Source organism: Ahaetulla prasina, chromosome 6 (assembly GCF_028640845.1).
Source record: "Ahaetulla prasina isolate Xishuangbanna chromosome 6, ASM2864084v1, whole genome shotgun sequence".
Taxonomy (NCBI): domain Eukaryota; kingdom Metazoa; phylum Chordata; class Lepidosauria; order Squamata; family Colubridae; genus Ahaetulla; species Ahaetulla prasina.
In genome coordinates this window covers 1,582,349-1,603,560 of record NC_080544.1, presented here as the reverse complement: position 1 = coordinate 1,603,560, position 21,212 = coordinate 1,582,349, and the positions used below count along the sequence as shown (strand labels likewise).

The window sequence follows — 21,212 nt, the reverse complement described above, 5'->3', positions numbered from 1 at the left end:
GGAAGCGCCATTTCAGCCTGCAACAGGCCAACAGAGGCCTGCGGAGGCCCGAACAGAGCGTCAGGTGTGGATTTGCCCCTCAGAAGCTCCATTTTGGCTGGCAACCTTCCGGGCGAGGCCTGCAGAGGCCCAAATGGAACTGAAGAAGGGTGCACATGGCTGAGAGGCGACTGCTTGTTAGATCTTCACAAGGTAAGTGACCCAACGCAGCAGGTTGGGTGGGAGGGAAAGCAGTTGTGGGGAGCATGAGGTATTTCAGTGGGTTGGTGAGGCCTTGGGTGGTCTTAAGCAGGTGGCCTGTTCCATCAGTAGGCCCCCATGGCCTTCCCCACCCTGAAATACCTCATGCGCACTTAATGAGCCTTGCATTCGATTAGCGAATGCATGGGTGAAAGGAGGGAGTGATCCCGTTAAGGTACAAGATTCACTCCCATGAATCTTGGGTTGTGACTGGAATGGGCAGGCTCCATTACATTCGTAACTCAAGGACTACCTGTAGTCGTCTTACTGAACCACCTTATAGAAAGACCTGACACTACTAGCTTTCTTGCTGGCGTCAAACCATTGGCAGTCCCATTTCATTTCAACCTGTGCACTGTCCAAAGCAACCATTTGATGGTGCAGGCATTTGGGTGAAGGATAATGTGTGTCAGGCATTTCAAGAGCAGCAAACCAGACTCTTAAGATGCCAAAGATTTATAAGGAGGAAGTAAATGGATTTACAGACTGCATAACTTTGCTTTTTTACTCTACCTAGTCTTTGTCCTAAAATTAGAAGCGCCCCACTTTCAAGAAGGCACTTAACCAGTCTAGACCAGGCAAAATCATCTTTTTTATGGGCATCATAATGAACCAGCAGTTACTGCAGTTTTGAACAACTTATTTTGCAAGGTGATACTGGCATTAAGATAGCTTTCCAGAAACAATCACAGAGAGTTTATTTACCGAGATATATTGTGACTAGTCCTGTCTTCCCAGCCCCAACCTACATCACAGGCAATTTGAGAAGAAGGAGGTACCTTGAGCTCCTGAATGAAAAAGGGAATGTTTACCTGATAAATGTATTTCAAGTAATATTTCCTCTTGGCTGGCTGGGAATTGAAATTCACCTGTCCCATTGCTAAGGTCCAGAAATTTGGTCTTAGGGACTTGTGTATATAGGAACATTCACAAATCATGTGTAATTTTCTCTTGAACGTTTAACATTTTCTGAGAAGTAGCACTGGTTTATTGGAAAATTAAGAAAATAAGTTCTTGAGAGACCCTTGAACTGAGGGAAATAATTCAATTAAGTTCTCCATAATTGCTGTTCTGAAGATATTTAGGAGAGGCAAAAGATACTCTTCTGCTGTGTGAGATGTGTATTTCTCTACATGAGTTTTGAAATTGTAAGGAAGCATGTGGAATTACTGTACTTTTCAGAGTATAAGACACACTTTTCTCCCCCTAAAAGAGGGTGGAAATGTTGGTGCATCTTATACACTGAATACAGCCATTTTTGGCCTCCTGCCCCATGTGTCCTGTTTTTGCCAAAACAGGCCCGTTTTTTGCAAAAATGGGATGCACAGAGGGTTTGGGACGCCTGAAGAGTTCTCTTGTGGGCTGGGGAGGGCAAAAACGCAACGCATGGGGGGTTAGGGAGGCCAAAAACAGAACCATTTTTCACAAAAACAGGATGCGCAGAAGGTTTGGGATGTCTGCAGAATGCTCCTGGGGGCTGGGGAGGGCCTCCCAAACCCCCCCCCCCCCACGTCACATTTTTGCTCTTCCTGGCCCCCAGGAGTACACTGCAGGTCTCCCAAACCCTCTGCACATCCCATTTTTGCGAAAAACAGCCTGTTTTTCACAAAAACAGGACGCGCAGAGGGTTTGGGAGGCCTGCAGAGTGCTCCTGGGGGCCTAGGAGGGCAAAAACCAGATGCGCGGAGGCCAAAAACTATTTTTTTTTCTTGTTTTCCTCTTCAAAATCTTGGTGCATCTTATACTTTGGTGCATCTTATAGTCCAAAAAATACTGTATACTTGGGTAATTTGAAAATTTCAAAAAATGGAAAATGGTGGTTTTCTTATGCCACGAACTCCTTATTATGTTCATTATATATTTAGATGTCTGTGATGAATATGGCCTTTAAAAACAAAACATGATATAAGTTATCTTTTGAAGTGCAATGGTTGAAATCTTGACAGTCCATTGTTCGTTGTGTTGCATAAAATGAGTTTGTCATACAGAGGGATCAGAAGATTCATCCTGAAACTGCTTTTGAGAGTTGAGCATGTGAAATTAAAGATCCATGCGTATTAAAACAAGGTCTTTGAACTATGGTCACACCGTTGACTCTACTTAATGCTGAATTATCTTTACAAAATAATGTCAGTATGAAAAATGTTGATTCTGTTTATAGGGTTTCCTAATCAAAATGATTCAAGGCACAATACAAGGAGTTAAAAACATCATTAAACACCATGAAATTAAAACAACAAAGGACCAAATACTGTATGAAAATAACAGTGCCCTGGGCAGAATAGACCAAAATTCAAATCACTACTATTCAAACAGTTCACGGATTGCCTGAGGGGAAAAATCAAGATGTTAATATTTTCCTGAATGACAGCAAGTTTGGAGTAAAAAAAAACAACATCTAATATTCAGTAAGATAGGAGTTTAAAGTAGCATATCTTCAAACTCAAATCTAATTTCATTGTCGGCCCCGAACCGTTTGAAACCTGCCTCTAGCTAATTTGTTTTCCCCATCGGTTTATCATCCGAGCAAGATATAATGAAAAAAGAGAGTAATATGCTTGGTGCTGAAGGTCTTCGTATCCTAAACTCCCTTAGTTTTCTACGAGTGGCACATTGTGATTCTTCCCCTTGTTCTTTTCTGCTAGGTTACCTACTTTCTCGAAAAGAGGGACAGGCCGGATCGCCCGAAAAGCCGCTGTCCGATCTCGGCCGTGTCTCGTACTTGGCTTATTGGAAAAGCGTCATCTGGGAATATCTTCATTGCCACTCTGAGAAACAGATCAGCATCAAGGCGATGAGCCGAGCCACCGGGATGTGTCCCCATGACATTGCTACCATCCTCCAGCATCACAGCATGATTGACAGGCGAGAAGAAAAGTCAGTAACAGCCCCTGAGCTGCACTTGCTTTCTCTCTTGCTTGCGCAGGTGCCTAGTGTTGAAGTTCGTCCACAGGTGGTCCTTGCTTAACGACCACTTGTTCAGCAACCATTCAAACTTGCAACAGTGCAATAGAATAGAATAGAATTCTGTTTCAATAGAATTCAATTTTGCTAGCTGAGGAACTCTGGGAGTTGAAGTCCACAAGTCTTAAAGTTGCCAAGATTGGAGACCCCTGCTCTACATAAAGGAGGGGTGTAAATGTATTAAAGAAAATTAACTCTAATTCCAGACCACCAACCCTACAACAAATAGATACAGTCCCATCTGCTTATTTGTATTGTTCCCTTCTAACTTCGGATTTGTTTCCATTATAGATTTACGGTAATTAGAAGAGAGAAATTGATCTCCCGTTACATGGAGAAACTGAAAAGCCATCCCCGCGTCAATGAAGTGGACCCAGAAAGCTTGAGGTGGAGTCCTCTCCAGGTTCCGAATGCAGCCGTTTCTGAAGAAGAGAGAAGCTGAAAAGAGAGTAATATGCTTGGTGCTGAAGGTCTTCGTATCCTAAACTCCCTTAGTTTTCTACGAGTGGCACATTGTGATTCTTCCCCTTGTTCTTTTCTGCTAGGTTACCTACTTTCTCGAAAAGAGGGACAGGCCGGATCGCCCGAAAAGCCGCTGTCCGATCTCGGCCGTGTCTCGTACTTGGCTTATTGGAAAAGCGTCATCTGGGAATATCTTCATTGCCACTCTGAGAAACAGATCAGCATCAAGGCGATGAGCCGAGCCACCGGGATGTGTCCCCATGACATTGCTACCATCCTCCAGCATCACAGCATGATTGACAGGCGAGAAGAAAAGTCAGTAACAGCCCCTGAGCTGCACTTGCTTTCTCTCTTGCTTGCGCAGGTGCCTAGTGTTGAAGTTCGTCCACAGGTGGTCCTTGCTTAACGACCACTTGTTCAGCAACCATTCAAACTTGCAACAGTGCAATAGAATAGAATAGAATTCTGTTTCAATAGAATTCAATTTTGCTAGCTGAGGAACTCTGGGAGTTGAAGTCCACAAGTCTTAAAGTTGCCAAGATTGGAGACCCCTGCTCTACATAAAGGAGGGGTGTAAATGTATTAAAGAAAATTAACTCTAATTCCAGACCACCAACCCTACAACAAATAGATACAGTCCCATCTGCTTATTTGTATTGTTCCCTTCTAACTTCGGATTTGTTTCCATTATAGATTTACGGTAATTAGAAGAGAGAAATTGATCTCCCGTTACATGGAGAAACTGAAAAGCCATCCCCGCGTCAATGAAGTGGACCCAGAAAGCTTGAGGTGGAGTCCTCTCCAGGTTCCGAATGCAGCCGTTTCTGAAGAAGAGAGAGAAGCTGAAAAAGAGGTAAGGGCAAACACATCACGTGGTAACCACCTCCTGGACATAAGTAAAAATAAATCCATGAAGATGATGGGCAGAACAACAACAAAAAATAGCTATGTAAGGCTGCCCTGTCCCAACGGAATGGGACAGTTTGCTGCAGCCCATTTGCCACGACCAATTCACCATGGCCAACTTGGCCAACTGTAAACTCTCGACAGAACAAGGGGCCAATTGGCTACCTTGCCACGGGACAACTCACTGCAGGAGAATTCAACAATTCAATTCAATTTAATTATTTAAAATAATTTAAAAATGGTTCTGTTTTTTGTCATTCATACTTCATTTTGCCTCTCCTTTGGCATCCTTTCTTTTCATGATTCTATTCCACTATTTCTTCGATCTTAGTTTAACCCAATGGTCCCATGGTGAGTTGGCCACAGCAAGTTGGTTGCGGCGAGTTGTCATAGACCAGGGGTCTGCAAACTTGGCTCTTTTAAGACTTACGGACTTCAACTCCCAGAGCAGACCCCTGTCATAGACCAAGGGTGTCAAACTCAATTTCATTGAGGGCCGCATCAGGGTTGTATTTGACCTGGGGGGCGGCGTGGCCAGCTCAATCTCACTCGTGTCAGGGACACTTGTGATGGCCCAAACGCTCTGTCAGTGAAAATGGGCCCCCGAGCTCCATTTTTAGCTGCAACGGTCTCTTGCAACCCTCTGCCAGCTAAAACGGAGCTTGCAAGGGCTACGTGCAGCCCTCCTGAGCTCCATTTTGGCTGGCAGAAGCACCATGGGCCAATCCTTCACTGTTTCCAGGGTGGCCTCGCGGACCAGATCTAAGCACCCCGCGGGCCAGATCTGGCTCCCAGGCCTTGAGTTTGACACCCCTGTCATAGTCCCCCTCCCAGCAGGTTCCATGTGATTGATTCATTTCTATAGTTCTGTTGGTACTATACATATAGCACAGCCTCAGTTGTAACATAAAAGCAGTGTGCTCTAACCTGGCTGTGGTGAGAAGAGAGGCAGTGAAAACACATGGGTGGAGAGGATCATTCATGTCATAAAACCATACAACCGAAGAAACATGAGTCAGCTTAAATGGCTGAAAAGGAGCTCAGAGGTCTTCTAGTCTAACCGCCTGCCCAGGGCAGGTTTGTCCAATCTTTTCTTGAAAATATCCAATGATGGAGTACCCACTACTTTTGGAGGCAACCTGTCCCCCTGATTAATGATTCTTCTGTAAGATAATTTCTTCTTATTTCAAGATTGGATCTCCATGTCCAATGCTTCCATCCATTACTTCTTGCCCTGCCTTCCGGGTTTTTTGGAGCATAAATCAATCCCCTCTTTTCTGTTGACAGCCCTTAAAGTATGGGAAGATTGCTATCAGGCCTCCCCTAAGTCTTCTCTTCATTAGATTGAATTGGATTGGATTGGATTGGATTGGATTGGATTAGATTTCTTTATTGGCCAAGTGTGATTGGACATACAAGAAATTTGTCTTTGGTGCCTATGCTCTCAGTGTACATTTAAAGAAGAGATATATTCATCAACAATCCTAAGGTACAACACTTAATGATAGTCATAGGGAACAGATAAGCAATCAAATCATACTAGGATACAATATAAATCGTAAGGATTCAGCAACAAGTTACAGTCATAAAGTCATAAGTGGGAGGAGATGGGTGATAGGAATGATGAGAAGATTAATAGTAATAGTAATGCAGATTTAGTGAATAGTTTGACAGTATTGAGGGAATTATTTGTTTAGCAGAGTGATGGCATTCGGGGAAAAACTGTTCTGGTGTGCAGTGTTCTATAGCGTTGTTTTGAGGGTAGGAGTTGAAACCGGATTGTCCAGGATGCAAGGGGTCTGTAAATATTTTCACAGTTCTCTTTTTGACTTGTGCAGTATACAGGTCCTCAGTGGAAGGCAGGTTGGTACTGTGTTTCCCTGAAAATAAGACCCTGTCTTATAGTTTTTTGAAGCCTGAAATAAGCACTTGGCTTTATTGCCATGCTCTCAAAAGCCCGATTGGGCTTATTATCAGGGGATGTCCTATTTTGGCGGAAACAGGGTAGCCATTGTTTTTTTCTGCAGTTCTAATTATCCTCTGAAGTCTGTGTCTGTCTTGTTGGGTTGCAGAACCAAACCAGACAGTTATAGAGGTGCAGATGACAGACTCAATAATTCCTCTGTAGAACTGTATCTAATTTCCTGTTCATCTCATGGTTTAGCCACCAGAATCAATCTATTTAACAAATTTTATAGCTGTTCTCCTTGTGGCTCACGAGGCAGCATTCTTGCTCCTTGAGGCTAATTTCTAATAGGGGTAAAGATTTAAGTATGTTTTTACACCGGAGTTCGTTGGGAAGCATCATATCCTTTAAGAAGGACTTCTGAGCAGGAGTAGCTTCAAGAAACACGGGTCAGTTTAAGCAGGCAGAATTGTGAGAAAGAAAGAATGCATTGTCTCTCAGCTTTGAGAAGTTTAAGATAGGTAGACTTCAACTCGCAGAATTCCTCAGGCTGGCTGGGAAGTTCTGGGAGTTTAAAGTCCACATATCTCAAGCTTGCCAAGGTTGGGAGACACTGTTACAGAGCTTTAGAAAGGAAACAAATGATAAGACTCCTACTGAGATTTTCTGAACAATTGAAAGATTCATGACTTTAGAGTTCTGAATCAAAGTGAGAATACTGAGCTCTGAAAAGAAAGAAACAGCGAGGAGGTGGAAAAAGCAGAAAAAGTACAGAGATGACCAAAATGTTTGCAAGGTATTTAGTTAAAAGTACGAGGGAGAAAGAGACTGAAATGGAGATACAGGTGGTGATGAGGTTAGATGAACCTCTGACATCTACTATAGTATAAAGTTCTGTGCGTATGATTGAGTCATAAAGAGTAGTTTACTCTAATGGGCTTTTCTAACGACTGCCAAATCATTTTTTTAAAAAGAATTTGTGGTGCAACGTAAAGGCAGGAACTATTTTTGCTTTGTGTTTTCACTGCTTCTTCCCAAATGCTATGAAACACACAGGCTTCGGCAAAACCAGACGGAGAGTTCAAAAAGTTTTAATTATCTGTTTCTGTGCCTTTCTGAGATGCTTGAAATTGCATATCCAAGAGCATAATGCTGACAAAAGAACTAAAATCACTGTTGCCTTATTGAGGAGGCAAAACTTTCCATAAAATGCAAATTCAATTTGTTTTCTTATGGGAGTGGGGGGGGGGGGAAACCTGCTTAGAGCAGGGGTGGGATTCAGCCAGTTCAGACTGGTTCGGATGAACCGGATGTTAATTTTAATCTGGTTCCTCAAACCAGTTGTTGCAAGGACTGGCTGACCCCGCCCTGCCCTTCCCAGGAGTCTCCATGCAGCCCATTTTGTTTTTGTTTTTTTTTTCATAAAAAAGTTTTATTTTTACAATCATATCAAACAGCTCATCCAATGTACAGTTATATACAATTAGTCGGGCTTGCCCAGTCACCACCCCCCTTTTTAACACTCTTCCCTCTTCTACCTTCTTCTACTTTCCAGACCTTCCTCTCCTTCTCTTATCTACATCCTCTCCTCCCTCCACCCTCCACCCTCCACCTTCCTTCTCCCTCTTCTACCCCTCTTCCTTCCTCTTCTCCTCTTTCCTACCTCCTACTCTCTCCTCTTTTCTCCCGCCCCACCGTTCTAAAATGGTAACTGGGCAGACCCGACCCTACATTAATTATATTTATACATCTTCAATAATCCCTGTACATTAACCATCACTCCATCCTCTACCCTCAACCCCTCAACCCCCCAACTTCCCAGAACAAAATGCAGGGTATCAAAACTAACAATCATAATCCAAAATAATTCCTAAATTATAATCTCTAGTCACTCCACACATAATCACACTCTCAATCCCCCTCTCCTTCAGAAATAAATCTAATACAAGATATTTCCTAAATTTACTCATATGCTATTCGATATTTTTTTATCTGATACTTATTTTGAATATAATCAATCCACATTTTCCATTCTAAAATATATTTTTCTTGTGTATAGTCTTTCAAGTAAGCAGAAATTTTTGCCATTTCTGCCAAATTTGATACTTTGAGTGTCCATTCTTCAATTGTAGGTAATTCTTCTTTCTTCCAATATTGAGCAATCAAAAGCCTTGCGGCTGTTATTAAGTTCAAAATCAATTTAGTCTCTATAGCTGTACAATCCATAATTATTCCTAGTAGAAAGAACTGCGGAGTAAACTTAATCTTCTTTTTCAAAATATTCTGCATGATCCACCATACTTTAATCCAAAATGCTTTAACTTTTTTACAAGTCCACCATATATGGTAATAAGCCCATTTTGGATGCCAGGTAAGTGCAGGGCCCGTGCGGAGGCTCTGGGAGGGCGAAAAACAGGCCTACCGGGAGTTCGGAAACGCTCCCATTTCTGGCCTCTGGAGCCCAGAGAAGGCCATTTTCGGCCTCCCTAGGGAGCACGGGGAGAGCAAAAAACAGGCCTACCAGAAGTACGAGCCTCCGGAGCCTGGGGGAGGCCTTTTTCGCCCTCACAGAGGCTCGAGGAGTCTGGGGCAGGGAAAAATGCCCCCCCCCCCCCCGGTAGTGCAGGGCCGGGATAGCTCAGGCAATAGAGAAGCCTGTTATTAAAAACACAGAGCCTGCAATTACTGCAGGTTCGAGCCCGGCCCAAGGTTGACTCAGCCTTCCACTCTTTATAAGGTAGGTAAAATGAAGACCCAGATTGTTGGGGGGGCAATAAGTTGACTTTGTAAAAAAATATACAAATAGAATGAGACTATTGCCTTATACATTGTAAGCCACCCTGAGTCTTTGGAGAAGGGCGGGGTATAAATGTAAACAAACAAAAAACAAAAAAAAAGGAGGCTGAGCTGGCCAGACCCACCTTGGCCACGCCCACCCAGCAACCGGGCAGAGAACCGGTTGCTAAAATTTTTGAATCCCACCCCTGGCTTAGAGGAATCTTTTCCATGAGTGCAGCTTTGATAGCATTTGATCAAAGCTAATCTATAGCTTATTTCTAATACGGAGCAATGCATGAATGAGTGACAGTTTTTTCTTTTTCTGTGCCCTGTTATTTTAACCCTTTTGCTCTTCAGGCTGAGCGGTTGATGGAGCAGGCAAGTTGTTGGGAGAAAGAGGAGCAAGAGCTGTTCTCCATGAGAAGTAGTAGACAATTGCCCGAAAAAGCCCAGTCTAAAAGCAAGTATTTGCGACCTCAAGAAAATGTAACCGTAATAATGGAGAGAGAGAAGTCTGCAGACCTACCAAAAGAAAGCAGTGGCGAAGAGGAAGAGGTGGAGGAGGAAGAGGAAGAGGAGGAGGAAGAAAAGGAAGAAGGGGAGGAGGAGGAGGAGATGGATGGACATCATCAGAATTCTCCTCCAAGGCTGGCAAAACCCCAGTGGCTTGCGATGAAGAGAAAGGTCAGTTCCAAACACCGATTCAGAATCTCTTGATTTTTAATGCTGGGCTAACTGCGTTTAGATGCTGGAGCATTTAGATTTCTGCCTTTATCTTACAAACAGGCGCATTTTGAAAGACCACTAATTTCTTAGACTTTTGCAATTAAAATATTATTCTCGTGTCAGTAGTTGCGGGTGTTGAGTCTTCTTACACATTTTTCCTTTGCAGAAAAAAAAAGTAATTGTGCATCTCTTTACTGTGCAGGGACCCAAAAAAGAATTTAAAAACTAGTGGTGACACTTCCCCCAGTGCTAAATTAAACTTGTCCAGATATCATCCCCTCACTTAATTTCCAGATTGTCACCTCTTCTACTTGCTAGATAAAACATCGGATTGTATATCTGTCACAGGTTTACACCTGATATTAACACAGTAGTAGATAATTCTCTAATTCCTTCTTCATTGTTTCCCATGGGATCTCTGCTTCTCCCATTCATGTGCCTCCAACAGTCCACCACATCCTCTGGAATAATTGGGACATCGTCACCGGCCTGTCTCTAGTCTGTTTCTAGCCGAGCTATTTTATTGGATTGCATTTTAGTAGCCAGAAGATCTCCTGTGTTGCAGGATTATTCTTGTTACAAAGACATGATTTCCCCTTTTTTCCCCTCCTTCTTTGAATATTTTCTTGATGTGTTAAAAAATATATAAATGTATTCAATATTTTTAAATGTTTTGGTATTGCCAAACATGATGATTCCTTTTTAATTTTTAGTTGTGCTTTGATTGCTAATCAGTTAGACCAGGTTAACACTTCTGAAATCTTTGTCTGAGGCCATGTTGAGAATTGTTGGAGGTAATCTTCCCCCCCCCTACATTTTTAAAGAAAAATTAACAGCTTTATTGTTATCCTCAAAACCAGCATCTTGCAATATAACTAAATGAATGCTGGGATAGAAATCTGAAGAGTCCCTTCAATTGACAAACTCATAAGGGAAAATTAGTCGATTGCACCAATACCATGTTGTGAAAAGATCAGATTCTGAATCAAGGTCTTGTTCACTCATCAAGGTTCAAACCACCTTAATTCAGCTTTTCTTCAAGTTTTTCTTAAGTCATCTAAATGAGGCTCAGGCAGCACCAAATAGGTCAGAGTTTCTGTAAATCAAAAGTTTCCCTTCTGTTTTATTATATTCCAAAGTTTAACTTTTAGGCTGGCCTGTGACCGTAATAAGGATTGATTGAAAATGGGGACCTGATTATTATATGTTATCTATATACGGTAATTAGGGGTGCAGTGGCTCAGTGACTAAGACGCTGACCCTGTCGATCGAAAGATCGGCAGTTCAGCGGTTCGAATCCCTAGTGCTGCCACATAACGAGGTGAGCTCCCGTGATTTGTCCCAGCTTCTGCCAACCTAGCAGTTCGAAAGCATGTAAAACATGCAAGTAGAAAAATAGGGGCCACCTTTGGTGGGAAGGTAACAGCGTTCCGTGCGCCTTTGGCATTTAGTCATGCCAGCCACATGACTGTGGAGACGTCTTCTGACAGCGCTGGCTCTTCGGCTTTGAAACGGAGATGAGCACCGCCCCCTAGAGTCGGGAACGGCTAGCACATATGTGCGAGGGGAACCTTTATCTTTATATACAGTAATTAATACATATCAAATAATTTTTTTTTATTTGCATTTATATCCCGCCCTTCTCCGAAGACTCAGGGCGGCTTACACTATGTTAAGCAATAGTTTTCATCCATTTGTATATTATATACAAAGTCAACTTTTATTGCCCCCAACAATCTGGGTCCTCATTTTACCTACCTTATAAAGGATGGAAGGCTGAGTAAACCTTGGGCCTGGTGGGACTTGAACTTGCAAGTAATTGCAAGCAGCTGTGTTAATAACAGACTGTCTTAGCAGTCTGAGCTACCAGAGGTATATTCTTAATATAATTGAGATTATACACTATTGCACGCCAGCCAGAATCACTTAGTGATGGGCAGCTACATGTATTAATTAAATAGATAATGGACATTAATTGTATGCTAATTTTATTATATTAATGGGAACTTGAGCAAACCTTGCACTACTGGTCTCTTGAAAGGCTCTTATAATCCATTGGTCATTAAAGTTTTAATACATGTTGCACATTTTTAAATTATATTATTGGAAAGGTTATATAAAACACTTTGAATTCCAATTGTCTCCAATTTTGGAATGTCTCAATCTCGGTTGAAAACATTTGTTTCACTTAATAGTAGTTGTAAGTTGTTTTGAGTTGGAAATGTTTCCAATATGATTGAGATGGCCCATTTCAGATGCAAAACAGTTCTCTCTAGTTTGAAGCAATTATTTCAAATTCTAAAGGAGGGTGAATTGGTAACTATTTAAATTTGAAACATTTTTTAATGCTATTACTTCCCAGATTTTTTCAGAATTCTGTCTAGCTTCAGTTTGAAAATTATCATCAAAACTCCAAATTTGAGCCTTTGATGTAAGATTTTTTTAGAAGTACCTTTACAGCAAAAGTCCTCAAACTTTTTAAACAGGAGACCAATTAACGGTCCCTCAGACTGTTGCGGAGGCCAGACCGGCTGGGTGGGCGTGGCTAGGTGGTCATTTGACTGGGTGGGCCTGGCCAATTTAACAGTCCATTAAACAATACACATAAATTAAACTTTAATTTGTTACGCTCCTGCGGATGGAAAGCAGGTTAGTGAAGGGAGGTGGCTGCCTGGGGGTGGGTTTGAGGGGTGTGTGTGTGTGTGTGTGTGTGTCTCTCTCTCTCTCTCTCTCTTTCTTTCTTTCTCTCCCTCCTTCCCTCTCTGGAGGCTGGGGAGGATAACAGTGTCACTCCAATACCACTTCAGTACCACTCTGCCACCCACAAACGGGCCCGTTTTTCGCCTCCTGAGGCCTCCACGCATCCCGTTTTTGGCCTTGGCCTCCAGAAGGTGGGTGGGGGCTGGCGGGTAGGTGAGGCAATGTGGGCGGGGCAATCACATGGTCCCGCGTGGGGCGGATGAATGGCTGCAGTGGGCAGTATCCAGCCCGCGGGCCATAGTTTGAGAACCCTTGCTTTACAGATTTAACGGGTTTTATTTATACGAAATAGACGTATTTCATTCTTCATTAAATTAAGTAAATCAGACAAAAAGTGCAGCCTAGCAGTAGTCACGTATTTTGCTTTTTAAAGTCTAACTGAAGCCTTGATGATGTTCTGGATGTTCTGTTGGCAGCAGTAGCTAAGGTTGCCTTAGGTTGGATTTTGCCAAAAAGGAATGTTAATTCTGTCACCCAACTTTAACATATTTCACATTATTTTTAGAGGCCTTTCATATTGAAAAAGAAAAGGGGTCGTAAACGCCGAAAGATTAATAGTAGCGTTACAACGGAGACCATTTCTGAAACCACCGAAGTTTTAAATGAGCCTTTTAATAACTCCGAAGAAGAGCAGCCCGTGACACAGCTGGAGCCGACTTGTGAGACGGATGGAGAACATGACAAAGTGAAAACTGGGGGTCCAACCATGCTACAACACCAGTCTGGGGGAGAGGAAGAACAAGAGGAAGAGGAGCAGGAGAAAGACAATCAATGTAACCGGAACGAGAGTCCATGCAGAGGTGAGTCTCAAAAGTTTGAGATAGATGGAAAGCAGTTTTCAACATGTAGAACTGAGTATAAATCACATTAAACTTAGCAGGACGTTTTGCAGAGGCTTTTTGGATGGTAGTGAGTGCCTTAAATTACCGTTAGTGAGTTGTTCATACACTGATTTGAAAGGTCAAGGTTTGCAGTAAAAATAGCCGTGTTTTGAACATTATCATATAAGTGAACTGCAAATTTTGAATAATTTTAGCTGCTGCTTTTTGTCTTAGTGGAATGTTGTGTTGGAAGACATGTCCATCTGGGTTCAGTTCCAGGTGGGGAGAAAGACACTGGAACCATGGAGACTGTTTGGAAAGATGGTTTAATGGTGGACAGGACCACATTGCTTGAAGTCCTGGGCAGTGGATCACATGGAGTGGAAAGTGAGATATATTTATACCCTCTCTTGGGCTTTGAACTTGCTTCCTGTTTCTGTGAAAGAAATGTATTCTGACTGGTTGTCAGACTCCCATGGGGCCATGCAGGGGCAACTTTGTAGATTGTCTTGAGTTTCAGGCTTGGTTGAATCCCATTGGGTGATGTAATCTTCCCAGGTGCATGTGGTGAGATGGGTAGAGGGCTAATCCTATTATGTCCTGAGGGTAAAGGTCTTTTGTGTTGTAGATAAGCTGGCCCAGCCTTTTGTCTTGTAGATAGGATGGCCCAGTCCACAAAGAAGAGGGAGTCAAGCTATTCTCCAAAGCACCTGAAGGCAGGACAAGAAGCAATGGGTGGAAACTAATCAAGGAGAGAAGCAACCTAGAATTAAGGAGAAATTTCCTGACAATTAGAACAATTAATCAGTAGAACAACTTGCCTCCAGAAGTTGTGAATGCTCCAACACTGGAAGTTTTTAAGAAGAGATTGGATAACCATTTGTCTAAAGTGGTGTAAGGTTTCCTGTCTAGGCAGGGGGTTGTACTAGAAGACCTCCAAGGTTCCTTCCAACTCTGTTATTCTGTAAAAATGGTTCTTGCTTGTCAGAAGGTTACAGAAAGTGATCACATGACCCCGGGACACTGCAACTGTCATAAATATGAGTCAGTTGCTAAGTGTCCAAATTTTGATCATGTCACCATGGGGATGCTACAGATAATATTTGGAAAAGGATATGACTGAGATTGTGTCAGGTTTTGAAGTTCCTCCAGCTTTAAGGATATCCCCAAAGAGTGGGTTTTCCAACAATTTTCATGCCTGAAAGGATTCCTTATTTTTCTTCCACTTAGGCCAAATGCAGGATGTGATCTCAACAAAATATTTTTTATTTATTTATTTTATTAGATTTCTATACCGCCCTTCTCCCGAAGGACTCAGGGCGGTGTACAGCCAGATAATAAAAACCCACAATATACACATTAAAACAAACTTAAAACCAAGCATATTACAAAGATGGCCGAAATTTAAAAAACTTAAAACCCTAAAATTCATAAGTAACCCCAATTAAAATTTAATAAAACTTTTAAGTCAGTCCCGCTTGAATAAATAAATGCGTTTTCAGCTCACGGCGAAAGGTCCGAATATCAGGCACTTGGCGTAAACCAGGGGGAAGATCGTTCCAAAGCGTAGGGCCTCCAACAGAGATGGCCCTACCCCTGGGGGCCGCCAGCCGACATTGTTTGGCGGACGGCACCCTGAGAAGTCCCTCTCTGTGTGAGCATACGGGTCGGTGGGAGGCATAAAGTAACAGCAGGCGGTCCCGTAAGTACCCAGGCCCTAAGCCATGGAGCGCTTTAAAGGTGGTAATCAAAATCTTAAAGCGCACCCGAAAGACCACAGGAAGCCAGTGCAGACTGCGCAGGAGTGGTGTTACATGGGAGCAACGAGTGGCTCCCACTATTACCCGCGCAGCTGCATTCTGGACTAGCTGCAGCCTCCGGGTGCACTTCAAGGGCAGCCCCATGTAGAGAGCATTGCAATAATCCAAACGAGAAATGACAAGAGCGTGAGTGACCGTGCATAAGGCATCCCGGTCAAGGAAGGGGCGCAACTGGCGAACCAAGCGTGCCAGTGAAAGGCCCTCCTGGAGACGGCCGCCAAATGATCATCAAACGACAGCCGCCCATCCAGGAGGACACCCAAGTTGCGTACCCCCTCCATTGGGGCCAATAACTCGCCCCCAACAGTCAGCCGCGGTTGCAGCTGACTGTACCGGGGTGCCGGCATCCACAGCCACTCCGTCTTGGAGGAATTGAGCTTGAGTCTGTTTCTCCCCATCCAGACCCGTACGGCTTCCAGACACCGGGACAGCACTTCGACAGCTTCGTTGGGGTGGTCCGGGGTGGTCCGGGGCAAATAAATTCACACATTGCTGAATGGTGTCCATTATGGCTAGTCTAGAGGAAAGAAGGACTAGGTGGGACACTATAGCAGTACTCCAGTATTTGAGGGGCTGCCAGAAAGAAGTGGGGGTCAATTCATTTTCCAAAGCACCAGAAGGCAGGACAGGAAACAGTAGATGGAATCTAATCAAGGAGAGAAACAACCTGGAATTAAGGAGAAACTTCCTAACAGTGAGGATAGTTAACCACTGGAACAGCTTGCCTCCAGAAGTTGTGGGTGCTTCATCACTGGAGGCTTTTAAGGAGAGATTGGACAACTACTTGGCTGACATGGTATAGGATCTCCTGTTTGAGCAGGGGTTTGGACTAGAAGACCTCCAAGGTCCCTTCCAACTCTGTTCTGACTTTTTCTTTCCCCATCTCGAAATTAGGTTTCTATTTGAAAAATGTCACTCCTTTAATAGTTAGATAATCTAATAGGAAAGTATTTAATTCTATTGCCTTTGGTATTAGTAAAAGACATGTTCAAACAGAAGGAGGTGATTTACTTAATTAATTAGGTTTTATAGTATCCTCAAATTATGTTTGGTTACTTAAATTTTAAGACCTGGTCTCGGACTGCCATAAAACATTAGTTCATACCGTATGTTGTGTTCAAATTTGCTTGAGGTTTACGGAGTCACAGTTCCTTTTCAACCAATCCAATCGAGCCTGTTAGCTTATTGCTTTGATGCATGATTTAGGTGCAACATATATCAGTACTTTTTTTAAGAAAAGCAGGTAAACTGGGGACTAATAATGGCTACTTTCCTATACTTTTTTAACCCGTAAAAATAATCCTCATTCTGCAATGTTTGGATGTCACATAAAGGTAAATGTTTATCTGAAAAGTTTTATGTAGTAATATTCTTCTGCTTTTTTCCCCCCTGAATAATATATTTAGTAAATAAGGCAGAATTTTATAGAGCGCCTCAGCTTAGGACAGTTTGCTGCCTTTGCAAGCAATTTGGTCATCGATCAACAGAATAGAAATCTTGTTCTGATCTAGGCTTTCCCAAACCACGAAGCAGACTCCTCGCCCCAATAAAACTCTTTTATTTAAGTTAAAGGGAATTCCTCTCCAGCAAACAGTCTTTCATGAGATTTCACAACTACAGACCTTTATCAGGCTTGGAGACTTGCCAGGCCAATATCTTCCAAATGCCATCCTGTAGCAGCAGCAATTACTTGGCAAGAAGTCAGAAACAGATCTTCACCCTTGTGAATTGAACTAACTGTCTCCTGCAAACTCCCCTCCCCTTTCGCTCCTCTTTATTCCGTATGGGAGGGGCCATTCACCGTCCACCTGTGCCTTTACTCCCGAGTCAGCCCTTGTTCCTTAGCTGTTTCCTTCTCCTGGCAGCTCTGTGCATGCACACATCAGGAACAGGCTTCAGCTGTTCTTCTGCCTCACTGATATCCAACTCCAAAGGTAGCTGATAACTGTCAGATGGCCCTGGCCCCATCTCTGCCTCCGACGCAGAGCACTCATCAGAGCCTTTCCCGGACTCCAGGACTGGCCCATGTTCCTCTTCAACCTCCTCACTCTCTGAGTCTGCCACCAGCTCTGCTGGCTGCTGGTGGGCCACAACAAACCTGGAATGCTTTTGGCATTCTGGAGTCTGGATAAAACAAAATCTAGACAGACAGACAGAATGGCAGTAATAAGTGTGGATTGTCCCCCCTTCTTCTCAGCAGAGATTCCCAAACTTTCCATCATTATTCCACCCTGTCCCTCAGCCTTTCCCTCCTCCTCTCCCTGTGTGCAGAATGAAAAGGATCCCATTTCATTCTGTGCACAGATCAGAACACCTGAAATGTACATCTAGGAGCAGGAACCTCCCCAAACCAGCCATTCCAATGCACGTCCCTACAACTTACTAATATGCAAGAAAATTGCAGTGAAGTTATATTGCTCTGCCCGAAAAATTGAAAACAACATATCTTTTTTTTGCCTCAAGGGTCCATGGGTCAAAAATGGTCAAGATGTGGTGATGGTATGGTCAAAAGTCCCCATGTGTCCTAACAATCTCCAGCCTTTATTTGCTTTACCAAACTCTCTGGGCATTTGTGCTTTGGCTGTTTGGTTTAATTAATTATTTAACTAACCCTTTAGTGTGAGAATACATCAGAACAAGAATATACATAATATAGTTATAATCATTTTGAATTTGACTAACTTGCCTTTTTTTTTTTTCCTTTCTTCTTCCCCATTTCTCACAGTTATAGCCGAAGAGGATGCGGATGTCCTCAAAGAAAGCACTAGAGACAATCTCGAACCTGTAATGCATAAGCAGGGATGGTCTAAAAGCGTGAAGCAGTCTTCATCCAGGCGGAGGCAAAATAAAGAGAGAAAGCCAGGGTTTAAGCTTAATTTGTACACGCCACCCGAGACTCCTATGGAGCCCGACTGTCAGGGGAAGGGAGAGGAGGCAGAGGAGGTGGCTGAAAACAACCCATCTCCGGCTTCTTCTCCACCAGAAAAGGGAGGAAATTCTGAAACCATTTTCTCAAACCAGGATGAAGAAAGAGATCTGATGTCTGAGTATCTAGAACTTCCCCGGATGGAAAAGACAGAGGAAGTGGACGAAAGCAACAACGAAACAGAATGTATGAATAGTCAAGATAAGGACCGACAAGAGGAGAAGATCCTGGAGAAAGATGAGCCTGAGTCTGGAGAAGAACATGAGGGGAAGAAGCAGTCTTGCAATGAGGAGAAACATGAGGACGAGGACGAGGCTGGAAGCCAGCTGGGTTCAAAGGAAACGGAGGAGGTCATATCAGGCGAAGCTTTCAAAGAAGTGCTTGAGAATCAAGAAGCTTTTGTAGAAGCCGAGGAACTGAGTGGCAGGCCAAATGAAATGGATTTGATGGACTGTAAAGTTGACATTTCTCCTAAGTGTAACAGTGACCTTAAAGAGCTTCCTGCTCTTCTGGAACCTGTGCCTGACCCAAGAGAGGAAAGCGCGGAAAATTCCAGCGAAGCCAGTAGCCATGAACTCAACTGCGTGTTCAAGGAGACGAATTCAGAAACTCTGGAAATAGACTCCGAGACCATCCAGGCGGTCAAGTCTTTAACCCAGGAATCAGCAGAGCAGGAAGACGTGTTCCAGGATTGTGCGGAGACCCAAGAGGCGTGCCAGAGCCTGCAGAATTACTCCAACACGGCCCAAAGCCCACCGGCAGCTTCCTTAGAGGATTGTCAGCAGTCGGATCACAGCAGCCCTGTTTCATCTGTCCAATCTCACCCAAGCCAGTCAGTTCGTTCGGTGAGCAGCCCAAATGTGCCCGCCCTAGAAAATACTTATGCCCAGATGAGCTCGGATCAGAGCGGCATCTCGGTGTCGTCCCTGCAGAACATGGAAACCAGCCCCATGATGGACGTCCCGTCGGTGTCTGACCATTCCCAGCAGGTGGTCGATAGTGGGTTCAGCGATCTGGGTAGTATTGAGAGTACAACAGAGAACTATGAGAACCCGAACAGCTATGACTCCACCATGGGCAATAACATCTGTGGGAATACCGCGTCGCAAAACAGCTGCTCGTACAACACTCTCACCTCTAGCAACCTGACCCAGAGCAGCTGCGCTGTTTCCCAGCAGATGTCAGGAATGAACAGTAGCTGCAGCATGATGCAGAGCGCCAGCATCAACTCGCCCCCTCCTTGCAGCGTCAAATCCCCCCAAGCCTGTGGGGTCGAAAGGCCTCCCAGCAGCAGCCAGCAGCTCTCCCAGTGCAGCCTGGCTGCCAACTTCAGCCCACCTCTCCAGCTGAGCGAAATTGCTGAGGCTGGCAGCGCCAACGTTGGCTTGTACGAACGGGTGGGCCAGGGGGAGTTTGCAGCAGGGCATTACCCACAGCCGTCCGCCACCTTCAGCCTGGCTAAACTGCAACAGCTGACCAATACCCTGATGGACCATTCGTTGCCTTACAGCCATTCAGCGGCCGTGACTTCCTATGCAAACGGTGCCTCTCTAACTACTGCGCTCAGCAGCTCAGGCCTGGTCCAGCTCTCTCAGCCTTCCCATCCGGTTCCAGGAGGGGGCCAAGTCCAGACAACCATGACTCCGCCCCCTAACCTCACTCCTCCCCCCATGAATCTGCCACCTCCCCTTCTGCAACGCAACTTGGCTACATCCAGCGTTGGCTTGTCCCATACCCAAAGACTTCAAACTCAGATGTCCAGCAAAGGCCACGTTTCTGTTAGGACTAAGTCATCCTCTCTGCCACCAGCGGCAGCCGGCGCCACCCATCAGCCGCAGCTTTATGGGCGCACCTCGCAGTCTGTGGCCATGCAAGGGCCAGCCCGCACCTTAACCATGCAGCGTGGCATGAACATGAGTGTGAACTTAATGCCAGCTCCGGCATACAACGTCAATTCAGTGAATATGAACATGAATACGTTGAACGCTATGAACGGTTATAGTATGTCTCAGCCGATGATGAACGGAGGCTACCACGCCAATCCCGGTTACATGAATCAAACCGCTCAGTACCCCATGCAGATGCAGATGGGGATGATGGGCACCCAGGCTTATGCTCAGCAATCCATGCAGACTACCCCGCACAGCAACATGATGTATTCCCCTCCGGCACATCATGGCTACATAAACCCCAAGCAGTCTTTGAACAGCTCCTACATGCGGAGATAGGAGCCTGGGTGTCCCAATGCAGGAGGGGGGAAGATGATTCACCCATTCCCCACCAAGCAAGCTTGCGTGGGGTCAGCCTGCCTCAACGTGTTGCTGTTTCGGAGCGTGTGATTCAAAACCAGCAATTGGTGTAGATGCAAAAAAAAAAACAACCACTGGTTTGTGGCACCATGATAAAAGTGTATGCAGCAGAAAGCCTTATATAAAGTCCTTTTATTTTTGTTTTGTTTGCAATTTTGCTTTGTTTGCAATTGGCAGATTTTGTTTTTGTTTTTGTTTTTAAATACAACTGAACTTCTGTAGTGTGGGAAAACTTGTGTTGCGAATGTGCAAACTCAGCGGAGGGTTCGCTGCCATTTTGGATGTGCCTCTTCCTCTTTTGACTCCAGCTCTTCTGGAGCCTATCCAGTGTTATGCTGGCTGTCGGCTTCCCTCCCTCGTCTCCACCATGTAAATGCCTTTTCGCATTGCATTCATTGGATTATTTTGTTCCTTGAAGTGGACACTTTCGCATGCCGCTGTCTTTGTTAGTGACAGTGCGTTTTGTAGTACTGTACAAGTGTTGTGCTTAACAGTAAGCCATTTCCTTAATTGGTGGGTCTTTTGCCTTGATTAGGTTGTTCCTCTTTAAGAGGTATTTATATATATATATAAATATATATATATATATATACT

General features: G+C 44.1%; 1 protein-coding gene across 1 annotated transcript in view; it reads left to right on the top strand.

Annotated features, from left to right (window-relative positions):
* Positions 1–20,689, top strand: part of KAT6B (lysine acetyltransferase 6B) — a 103,642-nt gene extending 82,953 nt beyond the window's left edge. The window contains exons 14-18 of the mRNA XM_058188468.1: positions 2,886–3,117; positions 4,360–4,519; positions 9,614–9,940; positions 13,248–13,542; positions 18,109–20,689. Coding sequence (XP_058044451.1) covers positions 2,886–3,117; positions 4,360–4,519; positions 9,614–9,940; positions 13,248–13,542; positions 18,109–20,537 — 3,443 coding nt within the window. The 3' untranslated portion in view covers positions 20,538–20,689. The remainder of the gene's footprint in view (positions 1–2,885; positions 3,118–4,359; positions 4,520–9,613; positions 9,941–13,247; positions 13,543–18,108) is intronic.
* The last annotated feature ends 523 nt before the right edge of the window (positions 20,690–21,212 follow it).